Source organism: Arachis hypogaea, chromosome 16 (assembly GCF_003086295.3).
Source record: "Arachis hypogaea cultivar Tifrunner chromosome 16, arahy.Tifrunner.gnm2.J5K5, whole genome shotgun sequence".
Taxonomy (NCBI): Eukaryota; Viridiplantae; Streptophyta; class Magnoliopsida; order Fabales; family Fabaceae; genus Arachis; species Arachis hypogaea.
This window is the reverse complement of record NC_092051.1, coordinates 44508063-44522300: the sequence shown is the minus strand read 5'-3', so window position 1 is coordinate 44522300 and position 14238 is coordinate 44508063. Positions and strand designations below refer to the sequence as shown.

Sequence of the window (14238 nt, the reverse complement as noted above, 5' to 3'; positions counted from 1 at the left end):
TTGAGTCAGCAATTTAAATTATAAATATCCTAAATGAATAACTATGAAACTAGATATATTAAAATACAAGTAATAATATATATGAGTTACTAATATAAATAATATTAGTAACATAATAATAAAAGATATACAATATAGTATTAATAAAACTAAGTTCGTCGAAGAGTATCGATATATATATATATATATATATAATTTTTTCATTACTTATAAAGTATTAGAATTATAGTTTTAATAATGTAAAATATTTTATCATAAAAAAATATATATAAGAATATGGATTTAATTGAATTCAAATAGTTATAAAATTAATTTTATTATATTTAATAAAAAAAATTTTAAAAATAAAGAACTCCAATTAATAAAATAAATTATAACTTATTTATATTTAGATTTTTAAAAATGTGGATTGTTATACATCCGGCTAAGGCTATTTTCCTTTTCACTGAGAAATAGAGCCACACAATGGCTCCAAACTCAATCCTTGGACAGCATTACTTTGTGGGAGAATCTAATTAGCAAATTTCTAACTAAATACTTCCCACTCCAAAAGCTGACCCAGTTGAGGAATGACATTAATTTTTTTTTTCAAAAAGATGGTGAATCGCTCTATGAAACTTGAGAAAGGTACAAAGAGATGTTCAGAAGATGTCCGTACCATGCCTTTTCCAAATGGCTTCAAATTCAAACTTTTTATGTTGACATCTCTCAAGCCTCAAGAACGATGATTGACTTATCAGCAGTAGGTTCTTTACATAGAAAGATGCCTGGAGAAGCATTGGAATTGATAGAAACAGTGGCGGCTAAGAATTTCATGTATTCATCTGAAAAGGCCATTAAAAAGGGTGCGATAGTACTAGACACCATGGATGCAATTCTGGCACAAAATATAATCATGTCCAAGCAAATATCCTCCCTTACAAAATAATTGGGACATAATCAAGTTGCAGCCATCGAAATTCAAGTTTCATGTAATTTATATGAAGGGAAACATCCAAGTGAAATGTGTGAATTATATATGAAAGACCATTCATTCATTGAGCAAGTGAGTTTCATGGGACATTCCCCAAGGCCAGAAAATAATCTATTCTCAAAAATTTATAACTCAGGCTGAAAGAACCATCCATATTTTGGTTGGCAACCAAGGATAAAGAAACTTCAATGTTTCATATCAACAGTAAGCAACCATAAAAAATCATCATCTCTTGAGCTCACCATTAAAAATCTTTCTCAGACTAGTGCCGTCTTTATGCAACAAACTTAAGATTTCATGCAAAAAACAAGAGCAAATTTCAAAATTCAAGAAGCTTCCATTAGAAACCTAGAAGTGCAAGTAGGGCAAATTCCCAAGAAATTGGCAAAAAAACTTATTAAGTCCTTCTCTAGTGATACCATACCAAACCTTAGGGAAGAATGCAAGATCATCTCTCTAAGGAGTGAAAAAGTAATTAACAAGGAGCTTGCCAAGGAGAATGAGAAGAGAACCAAAGATTCTCCTGAAGAGAAAAAATAGGAGAATCTAAAAAAAACTCCTGCACCAATAGAACTCAAGAAGGAAAAAAATGAAAACTCATGAACCAAGAATTTTGTATCCTCAAAGGCTACAGAAGCAAGATTAAGAGAAGACATTTTCTAAGTTCTTAGATGTGTTCAAGAAGTTACAAATCAACATTCTTTTTGCTGAAACCCTCGAACAAATGCCTCTCTAAGCCAAATTTATGAAGGAGTTGTTGTCTAAGAAAAGATCCTTCAAGGAAGACGAAAAGGTGATTCTCACCAAAGAGTGTAGCACCATTATTCAAAGGAGACTACCACAAAATTTGAAAGATCCCAGTAGTTTCCAAATTTCTTGCATCATTGGGGATGTCATCATTGGTAAAGCTCTTTGTGACTTGGGAGTTAGCATCAATTTGATGCCTCTATCCATGATGAAGAGGCTACAAATTGAGGAGGTGCCGATTAATGAAATTTTTACATGGGATAGTGGAAAATACATTAGTCAAGGTCAGAAAGTTTATCTTTCCCGCTAATTTTTTAATCCTTGACATGAAGGAAGATGAAGATGCATCTATCATCTTAGGAAGACAGCTTTTAGCTACCGGACAGACACTCATTGATGTCCAAAAAGAAAAGCTAATTGGGCGCATGAAGAATAAATGATTTTTAATGTTTTCGAAGCTATGAAATACCCTAATGAATCAAAGAGTTGTATAAGGATCGACTTAATTGACACCCTGGTCCAATAAATTGTGGATGAAGGAACCCTTGAAGACCCTTTGCATTACATAGATTCTGAACGGAAGAGGAGATAGAGAATGACTGTTTAATAGAAGATGGCACTGGAAGGTGTTGTGAGGCATCCCAATCACCAACCTAAAAAACCGAACGTCAAGCTAGTGACATTAAAAAGGCGCTTGTTGGGAGGCAACCCAACGATGGTTAGTTTCTTTTCTTCTCTTTTTCTTTTCTTAGTTACATTCCTCAAGATGGACGCTTAGTTTCTTCTTCTTCTACTTTTTCTTCTTCTTCTTCAAGATGGACGCCGAGCGTTCAAGACTGCCAAGAAGGGCCGGCGCCCAGCACCCATTTTGGGAGCCCGGCACCCAATTAAAAAGGGGGCTCCAAGGAAGAAAAAAATTTAAGGACGCCTAGCGTCCTAAATTAAAGCTAGGTGACTTCAAGGCATTCTCCTTGTTTAACCACATTACTTAAAAGTCATCTTATCCCCTCCTTTTTCATACAACCATGCGTCCTCATATAACTTAAAATATTTGTGCCTAAAACTCTGTTAATCTCTAAGTTTGGTGTAAGTCTTTAAGTTTAGTATTGGTGACACCATGAGCCTCTAGATTATGAAAGAATACACATAAAAGGGGTGAGGCCCAGGATGAAGAAAGTAGTGATGATGAATAAGTGATCTGGGTAAGATGAACTCTCTTTTTCTGGTGGTTAGTTATTTCTTTTTTCCTTTTATTTTTTCTTTCTTTTTTTCTTCTTTTTTCTTTTCTTGCATGCATCATATCTTTTATTTCTTTTTTCTTTTCTTTTTCTTTGTTTCAGTGCTTAAACCTATATGCTTGTTCCTCCAGTGATCAGTTTAGATGGAAGATGTTTTGATGAAAAAATTGAATAATGAAAAAAAAAGAGTTCAAAATGAAAGTTGTGGTTCTCAAAAATATGTGGCTACATTTAATGAACCTAAGATATTTGAATTTTGTGAAAATAAAAGGAGAATCTCCAAAAACAAAGTTTTGAAGAAGTATTATGAGAATTCAAAGATTAATTTCATGAAGCCGTGAAAAAAAAAAAAAAGAAAAAGTCTGGAAAGATCAAAAAATTATAAAGTTATAGGGCTCTGAGCACCAATGATTAGACTCCAGTTATGTGCCTGTGATGTTTGTGTTTCAAGGAGAGACTTGGGCAAGTAAATTCGAGGGACGCTTTATCACCCGGTAACTTAGACCAACTGGCTCGGGATTATCGATTGAAAGCCTATATTAAGAGTCACCTTGAGACAAAGCAATTAGAGTCCAAAGAGGCTTTGGACATCGATGTCTGGATCAATAGTTTCCTAGTTATGTGCTTGTGGTGTGATTGTGTCAAGGAGAGGCTTGGGTAATTAGATCCAAGGGATGCTTTATCACCCGGTAACTTGGGCCAAGTGGCCTAGGATATCGATTGAAAGCCCATTAAGTGTTGCTTTGTGATAGAACATTTAGAGTCAAAAGCCTCAATTATCTTTCCCCAAATAAGTTGTGAAGTAAATGCCTTCAATTTATACAAGCTCAAGAGAATTCTCTTAACACAATTCAGATCTATATTTTTGAAAATTCTCAAATCCTAAGTATGCAAGATTCATCAAAGATAGGAGAAGGCCGAATGTAATCACAAGGATAATCATAAAACTCACTGATGCGGATTTTTCAAACCACAAAATACCGGCAAATGCATCGAGTCATATCAAGTTATAACTCAAGTGAGTGAGTGTCGATCCCATGAGGATTAACGGATTAAGCAAACAATAGTCAACCGATTAATCTAGTCAGACAACCAAATTAGGGTTTTAAACACTTGAAAGATAAACAGCAAGTAAACGAAAACAAAAAGTGAGTATTGAAAAGATGATATGATTAAGAAAGTTAAGGTTTCGGAGATATTAAAACTTTCAGATTAATACTTTTCACTTTCTACCTTAATCATGCAAAGATACTTCTATGGCAAATCGTTAGTAATCAAACCCCAATACCTTGGTGATTCAATTTCTCTTTAACCTAATTAATCGCTAATCCCTTAGTCAATTATTTAAGAAAAGAGTTACACACGTTCACTGATTTATAAAGCCACACAATTCATAAGAATCTTCCCTAGTTGATTCGATGTCACTTATCAAGTCTAGTTTCAAAACTTAAGAGTTGTGAGAATTGGTTTTCAAGCTTAATTCAATTAATCAACTTTTTCAAGAGGTTAAGAGAATTCAAGTAAGAGAAGAATTGTTTCCCAACACATTCAAACCCTTTAAGATGAAGAACGAAAACCTTTTCTTAATAAGAAATCAATGTATAAATTAAAGTTAGAAAAGTCAATGTATTAATCCATGGAATCAACAGAGCTCCTAACCTTAACCAAGGAGAATTAGTTGCTCACGTTCTTCAGAAAAATTCTTAATTATTAAAAGTAAAAACTGCCGAAGTCGAGGAGCCCTCTCTAAGTGTCCGACTTCTCCTTTAAATACTAACCGTAAAAGAAATTCAAATTCAAAACTTAAAACAGAATCAAATCTAACTAATTAGTGATCGTCTTTAGCAAAGCTTTCAATATTTTTCTCTTGCAAATTCTCAATTAATGCTGTGATTAGTGAGCTATTAAGTTAACCCTTGAATTGATGGAGAGTTGAAGGTCTTTGATGAATTCATTAAGTTCTGGAAGGTGATCCATTTCTCACATGATACGTGAGGCATTCGCGTTGTACGTGAAGCCTTGATATAGCCCAAATTGCTCCCTGGTTTATTCACGTCGTACGTGAAGGATTTGAAAACCTTCAATTGCTACCTTTGTTTAAACCTTCAATTGCTACCTCTGTTTGGTCCTGGCATGGTACGTGAAAAATCTGATGTACATTTTATAAAGTTATAAGAGAAAAAAATGTACATTTTACAAATAAAAGAGAGGAGAATGTCATTTTAGTATCTATTAGGGAAGAGAGTGGAATTTTTTAATATTTTAAATATGGGAATGCATTGAAGGCAGAATTGGCCAGTAAACCTTCATGGGACAAGTGCAATATCCTGAAAGGTAGTAGAGTTGTCGAAAAAGGCCTACATTAGGGTCGGTTCTGGCAGTATAATTAAAGTCTTTGAAGATCATTGGTTACCTCCCCCATATCCCTTCATTGTTAACTGGAGTTACTCATCCCTGGTCCCGGAAGTTCAGATTTCTTTTTTTTGGGTTAAAGACCTATTATCCCTATCCAAAGGGTGAAAATAAGAGCTAGTCAATGATATCTTCCCCTTTGAAATCAGTAATCATATTCAGGCCATTAAACTAGTACAAAAGGATGATGAAATTTAATAGTGTCTAAATAAATCAAAATCCTATGATGTTGCATCTGATTACAAAATAGCTTATCAATTTTATCATGTAAGACTGATTTTCCTGATGTTATGAAGCAGCAGCAACTCTGGAATTGACTCTGGAAACTGAGTCCCAACTAATGTCCACATATTTTTGTGGAAGGCTCTCCTTGAAAGGCTTCTTGTGCTCCAGGTACTTCACGTAAGATTTTTCTCAACCAACCCATATTGTTCTCGCTGTCAATAAGAAGAGAGCATCAACCACAACATCCATCAATGTCCCGAAGCAAAGGAGGTTTGGAAAATTAGTTCTCTGAATGCTTACCTCCTAAATCAACACTTCGATTTCTTCCATCAATGATGAGTAGATCTGCTCGCATGCCTTTGCCAACGGCCCGAGGATCGTAGGAAAATGGAACTTGCAGCACTCCTTTGCTAAAATAGTTGGAAGTCCAAAAAATTAGTGGATGTTTGAAGCCTGCTGCATTCTCCGGAAGAAACGTTGGAAGCAATGCTCAAGCTCCAACAGCAACTTGATGGGAACAACCCTCTTTCTCAACCCGATTTCGCGGGTCTTATATAAAAATTTAGAGATTAATTTAATTATTATTATTATTATTAAAGGATTAAATTACTTTTAATTTTTATAATATCACTTATGTATAAAATTTTTGAATTATATATTTACATAAATTTTTATAAAAGAATGACATTATTAAAATAAAAATAAAAATGAGTATTATTTTCTTCTTATTATTGTTATCACGATTGCTGCAATGGATCAACATGAGTTTGTTTTTTAATTATAATTATACTGATAGCGATATGATATAATAATAATTAGATGAAAATTGTGAATATTAATTGCCGCCTTAAAACCCAATCAAGTACAAACGTGTTCGAACTTTACCGGCGATGGCAAACTCCAAAAGGCCAAAACTGTATATATTAAAGAGCGTGAAATTGAAGTGCGCTTTTTTTTTAATATAAATTTTCCATTTTTATATTTTTCCTTATCGTTCATTCGCAACATAAATATTCAATTGAATGCATCAATTGCATTTGTACCTTCCCTATGTACAACGCGCTACACACTGATTTCATTTCACAAACTCAAAACTCAAACAACCACCACCAGAACCCCCTTTCTTCAATTCTGAATTGATTCGGTGCTGAATCGAAGGTTGGAGAGTTATTAACATCTTGATTTTTCAATCTTATATATGCTTACTTCATTTCGTTGTGCTGTTTCAGTTTCTGTCATTTGTTTATCTTCTTCGTCTCCGATGTTTTGTTCTCTGCATGCTGTTGATCACTTGGTTTTTGTGTTCGATGTTGGAAACTTTTCGTGTGGAAAATTTCTGGCTTCGGGTGTGTTTTTTGGATTGGTGTAAGTTGTAATAGTTGTTTGATCCAATGAAGTTGAAGTTGGTGTTTGATGGTTACCATTTTTTTGTGTGTTTCAAACTTTTTCTGAAGCATGAGATCCCTGGAGGAGGAACTTTCTAATTCTTTATCTCTCTAAAAGAGGGAAAGCAAACTGGGAGTTTCAGTTTCCTTTGACAATGCATAAAATATTGGGTGGTCTTGAAAGTTGGAATCAATTATCATATCAGATACTTTTACAATATTTTTATCTAGTTTCTTTTACAAATTCAAGTTAGTAGATTCTTATTGGATTAAAATGGAGTTGGTCATGGAGAATACTTCCACTGTTTTTTCCCCTCCTTTTTTTTAATATAAAAATAACAAGGGGAACGAACGGGTGGGGTTAGGGGCTGCTTTGTTTCCATATACATAATCATAATACATAATAGCAATAAAGTTATTTTGGTTTGCGAAAATTTCGCTCGTGTCTGAAAACAAATTGCCCCCTCTGCCAAACATGATTGACCATGTAGATTGCGTTTGTCAATGTTGAAGGAGATTCTCTACATGCCAAAATTTAATGTGGATGAACATTTCTTGTTTCACTTTTACAAGTTCAGATTCTAGTGCAGTTATCTCATGCTTGTTTTTCATCTATATTTGAAAAAAACTCCAGCTTAGGTCTTGATGATTCGCCTTGAAATATAGAGGATTCCATGTTATGTTGTTTCTATCAAACTAGCTGTCTGTCATTGCCTTAGTTACATATGATGCTCCAATTGCTTGGTCGACATGTTATTTTTGCAGGTCTAACCTTTCTGGGGGAATTAACTCAATATGGTCTGAAAAAGGTTTCATATCACTTGTGAAGTTTGTTATTTTAAGATGGGTTTATATGAGCATTCGGATGTTCTTCAATGGGGTCTTAATCTCCTTGATGGTGACCCTAATTTTGGACAAGGATACTATGGTGACATGAGTCAGCAGCACAATAATGCTTGTGACATCTATGACGGACACTACTTCCATAGCCATTATGATAATAACATTAATAATAACAATAACATCAATGACAATGATGATGATGATGATGATGAATGTAACGATGTAGAGAATGATGAGATCATTGCACGTACACTTCAAGAAGAGTTTTCACAGCTAGAGATTGCTGAATGTTCAAGGTATATACAGGGAGGTGAAGAACAATACCATGCTTCTGAGACTCAGCCTGCATATGATTGGCATAACCCTTCAGTGTTGAACTATTGTTCGGGAGGTATCATTAAAGTCAAAATCTACGTCTTCCTTGTTTATGTTTTTCCTTTTTTTGTTTGGCTATTTGTTGATTAATTGATCAAACATTTTACTCATGCAAGTCAAGATTATGCCCAAGAAGAAGTTGATGATGCAGAACCTTCGAGTTCGTGTTCTAGTCCATGTGAAACAGGGGAATACTCCTTAGAGCTGACTGATAATTATCCACTTGATGATGAAGTAGGGAGACGACTGAGTGAGATGACACTAATTCCTGTATGTGTAGCCTCATCTGCTTCTGTAGATTCTTTTTCGGATCAGCTATTGAAGCAATAAATAGATATTTAGCATCCTTTAATGGTCATTTAGGTACCAAACAGCTAATTAACCAAGTTATGCTTTTATCAATTTCCAGGGAATGTTTTCTCTCTGGACTACATTTTCATCTTACATATATAGTGAATGCTTTTTGTTTTCTACTTTTAAATCTTGGGTTGACAAAAAAATTTATTCCTAGGTATTTTATCAATTTTTGTGCATAAGTGATTAATGAAGCAACATCTGGTTTAAACAGTTAACTCTGATATGGAGGCCATTTTTCATTTTCTTTTGGTTTTTTACGCAGTAGATACTGAAAATTGTTTAAATTCTACTGCCTCTATCTATCTATTGGACTGTGGTTCTTAAATCCCCTTTCCCCCCCTGGTTTTCTAGCATGTTCCGAAAATTAATGGAGAAATCCCTTCAGTTGATGAAGCAACATCAGATCATCAAAGGCTTCTAGATAGGTATTAGTCATAAACATTTTTGTTACATTGAGAACATTGATATAAATGCTACTACATTTTGTGTTTCCCCAATGAATGAAAATTGCTATGCCCTTTGCTTTTGGTTGTCAGTTAGTATTTTTCTTTTGGTACCATTTAAGATGTTGTAATGGGAAAAAAATGGCCTGGTCAAAAGAATTAATGTTTCTGTAAATTTATTTTATCTGACATATAGGTAGCGTTTGTTTTGAGATACTGAGACAGAGACTGAGAGACTGAGATTCAGTCTCATGTTTGTTAGTTTAGAAACTGGTACTAAAATTTCTGTCTCTGTCTTCAAAATTTCAGTATTTCAGGATCTCCAAAAAGTGGAGACACAAGGGACTAAAATTTTTAGAGATAGAGATTGAAATTTTAATAACATTTTACACCTAAAATATCCTCATTTCAATTAATTAATTCTAATTTTACCCTGTGTGCAAATTAAATTAGAGTTCCATTTTTGTTTCAATTTCTGTCTCTCATTTTGCACCAAACAGAATACTGAAATTTATTTCAATCTATATCTCTTAGTTTTTGTCTCTCAGTCTCAATCTTTCCGTCTTTGTCTCTCCACCAAACGCCACCATAAGGAACATGCTAAATTGACTTTGATCAATGTTTTAAACAGGTTGCAGTTATATGACTTTGTGGAGCACAAGGTACAAGGTGATGGTAATTGTCAGGTTTGTTTCTCCTAGTTTCCTAATTTTCCATTTGGTCCAGAGGGACTGAGTAGATTTCATTAATTTTATATTATAAATTTTGAAAAATATAAGCTACTAATATGTGTGAGGAAGTCTCAATCCTTTGAATTGTGTCTCCAAATCTTAGGTCTTGGTGCTTGTTTGGGTGCCATTATTTTGATAAAAATGAAAAAAGATTTTTTTTTTTATTTTTTAATGTGTTTGGTAAATTTCGAGTAGTAAAAGTAAAAGTACTAGAAAAATAAAAAAAAATATTTTTTTTGAGAAGCTACAATTTACATCTTTTTTAAAAGATTTTTTTTTTTTTAAAAAAAAAAAGATGTTTTTCACATAATAAATGAACAAAAAAGTACTTTTATTTTATTTTATCCAAACATAATTGATAATAAAAAGATCTTTTTACATGAGATATCCAAACATAAAATCACTTTTGTTTTTGTAAAAGAAATTTTAAAAAAATATCATTTAAAAAAAAATCTTTTTCGAAAATGGCGCCCAAAGAAGCCCTTAGTATATGCAAGCATGCATACCTGAGATTTGGATTGAACAAAGGCTTAACATAGAAGATTTTCCTAATGGCATATAATAGTTTATATTTTTCTACGGTAGCTTAGTGTATTTAGAGAAAATTTATATACTCATTTTATGTTTCTTCCTCCACAGTTCCGTGCACTATCTGATCAGTTGTTTCATGCACCTGATCGTCACAAGTTTGTTAGACGTCAAGTCGTGAATCAGGTTTTTTGTCTAGTGGAAATTTTTTAATGCCAATCTTTCTATTATGCATTTATTGTTGGATTCTGATTGTTGAGTTTTCTTTTTTAATTAACCAGCTCAAATCTAATCCAGAAATATATGATGGGTATGTTCCCATGGAGTACGGTGACTATTTGGAGAAAATGTCTAGGTGATGATCCTTCTCCATTTGTAGCACTGTGTCTATGTTTGGGCAATTTTTTTCCGGCTAACTAAACATCGATTTTTTACTATCATCTTAAATGAAGGAGTGGTGAATGGGGTGATCATGTCACACTTCAAGCAGCTGCAGACTCAGTATGGCTTTTGCAGCTTAATTTCTCTCCATAATTATTTATTTATTTTTTTCCCAGTTCAGTCATTCTTTCATATTCTGTGAAATAAATTTATTTATTTATTTTTTAGTTCGAAAGATGCTCATTTAATAACCTTGATGAAAGTTTCAAGTTTGCTTTGCGATTGAACCATTATTTTGTTAATTGTCTCCATTTATAACTGTATAGAATGGATGATTGAATTTGTATGGTCAACCAAATTGCCGTGTCTGCATATATCCCATCCGTCATGATCCCCCTTGCTTTGATCAGTTCGGTTCTCAGTTTGCTCAACACCTAAACCAAACCGACCTTATATCACCCTTTCTGCATATTACAAGTTGATAATAAATACATCTTTCTTGCAGGTTTGAAATATTCTAAATATATTCCTGAATTTGAAGTATGGATATATCTAATTTTTAGGCATAGTTGCCTGATCAAGTTTTAACTCTGTCGCCTTCTGAGTTCTCCTTGTATCACATTTTCAATGGTCACACCCTTTCCGTTTCTTGTGATGGTGACATTGCCAAGTTTGGATTAACATTAGAATTAGTAATGCAATTATATGATTTTCACTTATAGTAATAACTTCTTCCCCCTAAAGCTTTTTTATTTTTTTCCGTCCAGTTTGGTGTGAGAATATTTGTGATGACTTCTTTCAAGGACACCTGCTGTATAGAGATTCTTCCTCATTTTGAGAAGCCAAAAGGAGGTTGGTGGTTGTCTTCATGATTACTAGGCCCTAGCTTAATTTTTTAATCGAGAGATGAGGCCATTTGGAAGCTGTTTTTCTGCTTTTCTACTCTGCTAAAACTACACTTTTAATAGCATTCTCAATTTTCACTTTCCCTTTTGTTATCTTTGATTCTTTTCCTTCTCATCCCTAAACTACAAGTAATTTTGGCTAACATGACCCAATTATTGCAGTGATTTTTCTTAGCTTTTGGGCAGAGGTACATTACAACTCCATCTACCCTCAAGGAGGTACTTTCACCCATTTCTCATTAAGCGATATTATATATGGCACCCTTTGATTTGCAAAAAGATATAATACTAATCTCTCTATATTTTAGATGGTATTACATTCTATGCCCTTATATACTGAATTCCGCTATTTTTTTTTTTTTTTTGTTTGGCAAACTGATGCCCATAATATAGCATCAAGTCCTAGAGTACTGAATGTAATATCATACAATATTAGTATGTAATATCAAATTAGTCTTCTTTTTTTCTTTTGGATTAAACTCCATTGGGATACTTTTTGGCCTAACATCGTGTTCTTTGTTATTCTATTGCCAGATATACCTTCAGATGAATCAAGAAAGAAGAAACGGTGGTGGAACTTCGGGAGTAAGCACTAGAGTCTTGGTTTGTTTAGGGAGCACATCCATTTGGAACATAGCTTTACTGGTCATTTTTTTTAAAAATAATTTATTTGATTTCTCGTATTGTTTTCAATTGTAATCTGGGTATGCCGACAGAATTTTGCATTCCAGTGGCATTTTGAATGCTTTGATGAAGAAGCCAAATTAATTAAATACATAAATGGTTAAACATTAAATTAAGATGGCTAATGGCAAGTTTGTCTCGATCTGAAATTAGATAGAAAACAATGGAATCCATTAAAAAGTTCTAAAACTTATTATTGTGTAGAACATTTGATATATTAAGAAATTGTACCCTTCTTTCTTCCCTGTGTTCCTTTCTCTCTTTCTTTTCAAATCGAAGAAGGGATTTGAAACAGAAGTCGGCTTTGTCAAAGAAAAAAAGAACAAATATGAATAAATAAGTGCATAAAAAAATGAGTTAATATTCCAATTGGTTCTTAAAATTTATGAGTTTCACATTGGTTTTTGAATGTTCAATGGTCTCGATTTGGATTTTGAATTTTCATTTTGAAATTTATGTTAACCTTTCGAGTTATTTCCGTTATTAACGTGGCAGAAAGGTCTGTTCGCTTAGAATGAAGTAATAAAGTGTGTTAGTAACATGTGTTGTTCATGTATTAATTTAGTGCTATGTATTACATAATTTGTCCACATATTATTAATGTTATTATTATAAGTGATTTAAATTGACTCTTGAATTTTTACTGGTAACTGGTCTTAGCCTCTAAAATTTAAAGAATGCAAAACGAATTAGTTCTTAAAAAAATCTCTCATTTGTAGTTCATATTAATATCATTTTTTTTGGTGACGGAAATAAATTAAACAAAGAAAAACAAAAGAAACAAAACAAGGAACTGCTTAAATAGAGGGACAGTCCCGTTTAAGACTACTCTTAAACTCCTCCCAAGGTGAAAGAAGCTCCACATGCGAAAGTTGTAACTTCATCGCTATCTTTGCCATAGTATCTGCCACCGTATTTGCATCTCTCATAATCAAACGAAAGTCAACACGCCAATTCCAATGCATGATATCTCTTATTTTGAGCACCAGTGGATCAATAAACCCAAAACCATCTTGAGTAACAAGATTAAATGCTTCCACACAATCCGTCTCACAAATAACATCTCGTTGACCCACATCCCAAGCTAAGAGATATCCTCTCCAAATAGCAAACAATTCTCCTTGAAGAATACTATTACTCTCAATCATTCCCAAACACCCCCTTTGCCAGCTCCCATTACAATCTCTAATAACACAAGCAAAACCAACACTATCACCCGAACCAAAATAACTAGCATCACAATTAATCTTAAAAGTACCAATGGATGGGGGATTCCAAAAACCATTTAGAGTAGAGGGAAGGGACATACGTTGTAATTCAAAAATATTTCTAAGCTCCTTTTCTGAAGTTAATGCCAGACAAATGACTTTTTCCGGAGGCCAAGTTTCATGGGGATTAAAGATGTCGTTATTCCTTGCTCGCCATATCCACCAAAGTCCTGAAAAGAACTTGAACGGGTGCTCTCTGCTATGATACAAGAACCAGTTCTTCAAATTCAAAGGATGACAAGGAATATCCAACCTTTGCCAGACAAGTTGAGCTTTTGGACAATCCCGAATACAATGTATAACCGATTCCTGGCTAGAAAGACATCTTGGACACCTATCCGATGACGACATCCCTCTTCTAAAGCGAAAACTTGCAGTAGGAAGAGCCTCCTTAAGACACAACCAAGCTAAAAACTTATGCTTTTCCGGAACAAGCTGACGTCAAAGCCAAAGCCAATTCTCCCTCTCCTCCCAACCAAACAGCTGCTTACACAACCACAAGTAACCATTGCGTGAGTCATAGACTTTGGCAGCAGACCCACTCCAATACCAACCCACTTCCGGACCTGCTTGTTCATCTGGATTGTAAGAGAGAATATTATCTTTCAGATTTTGAGATAAAGGAGAATAAAGAGTATCCCAATGCCACCTACCAACCGACCAAATATCCTGTATCCGGAGATTCGAATCAGAAATGTGGACATAATCCATCTCATTAGATAACCGTCCTTCTCTCCTCCAGC

General features: G+C 33.9%; 1 protein-coding gene, 1 long non-coding RNA gene and 1 other non-coding gene across 3 annotated transcripts; 1 reads left to right on the top strand and 2 right to left on the bottom strand.

The window, feature by feature from the left end:
* Nucleotides 1-559: 559 nt before the first annotated feature.
* On the bottom strand, nt 560-666 carry LOC112760797 (small nucleolar RNA R71). The gene has a single exon (XR_003181219.1). It is a non-coding gene; the product is annotated as a small nucleolar RNA R71 (small nucleolar RNA).
* A 4819-nt stretch (nt 667-5485) lies between these two features.
* LOC140179784 (uncharacterized) lies at nt 5486-6121 on the bottom strand. The gene is made up of 2 exons (XR_011873612.1): nt 5896-6121; nt 5486-5807 (listed from the first exon to the last, which is right to left on the bottom strand). It is a non-coding gene; the product is annotated as an uncharacterized lncRNA (long non-coding RNA).
* A 317-nt stretch (nt 6122-6438) lies between these two features.
* On the top strand, nt 6439-12352 carry LOC112754091 (OVARIAN TUMOR DOMAIN-containing deubiquitinating enzyme 12). The gene is made up of 11 exons (XM_025801682.3): nt 6439-6753; nt 7746-8214; nt 8320-8468; nt 8907-8980; nt 9630-9684; nt 10369-10443; nt 10539-10612; nt 10710-10758; nt 11406-11490; nt 11706-11762; nt 12078-12352. The coding sequence occupies exons 2-11, from the start codon at nt 7824-7826 to the stop codon at nt 12137-12139; spliced, it is 1071 nt and encodes a 356-aa protein (XP_025657467.1). The 5' UTR covers nt 6439-6753; nt 7746-7823; the 3' UTR covers nt 12140-12352.
* Nucleotides 12353-14238: the final 1886 nt, after the last annotated feature.

Coding starts and splice junctions, on each gene's coding strand:
- LOC112754091 (XM_025801682.3), top strand. CDS start 7,824: ATGGGTTTATATGAGCATTCGGATGTTCTTCAATGGGGTCTTAATCTC. Junction 8,215..8,319: donor GTTGAACTATTGTTCGGGAG/GTATCATTAAAG, acceptor ATGCAAGTCAAG/ATTATGCCCAAGAAGAAGTT. Junction 11,491..11,705: donor TTTTGAGAAGCCAAAAGGAG/GTTGGTGGTTGT, acceptor CAATTATTGCAG/TGATTTTTCTTAGCTTTTGG.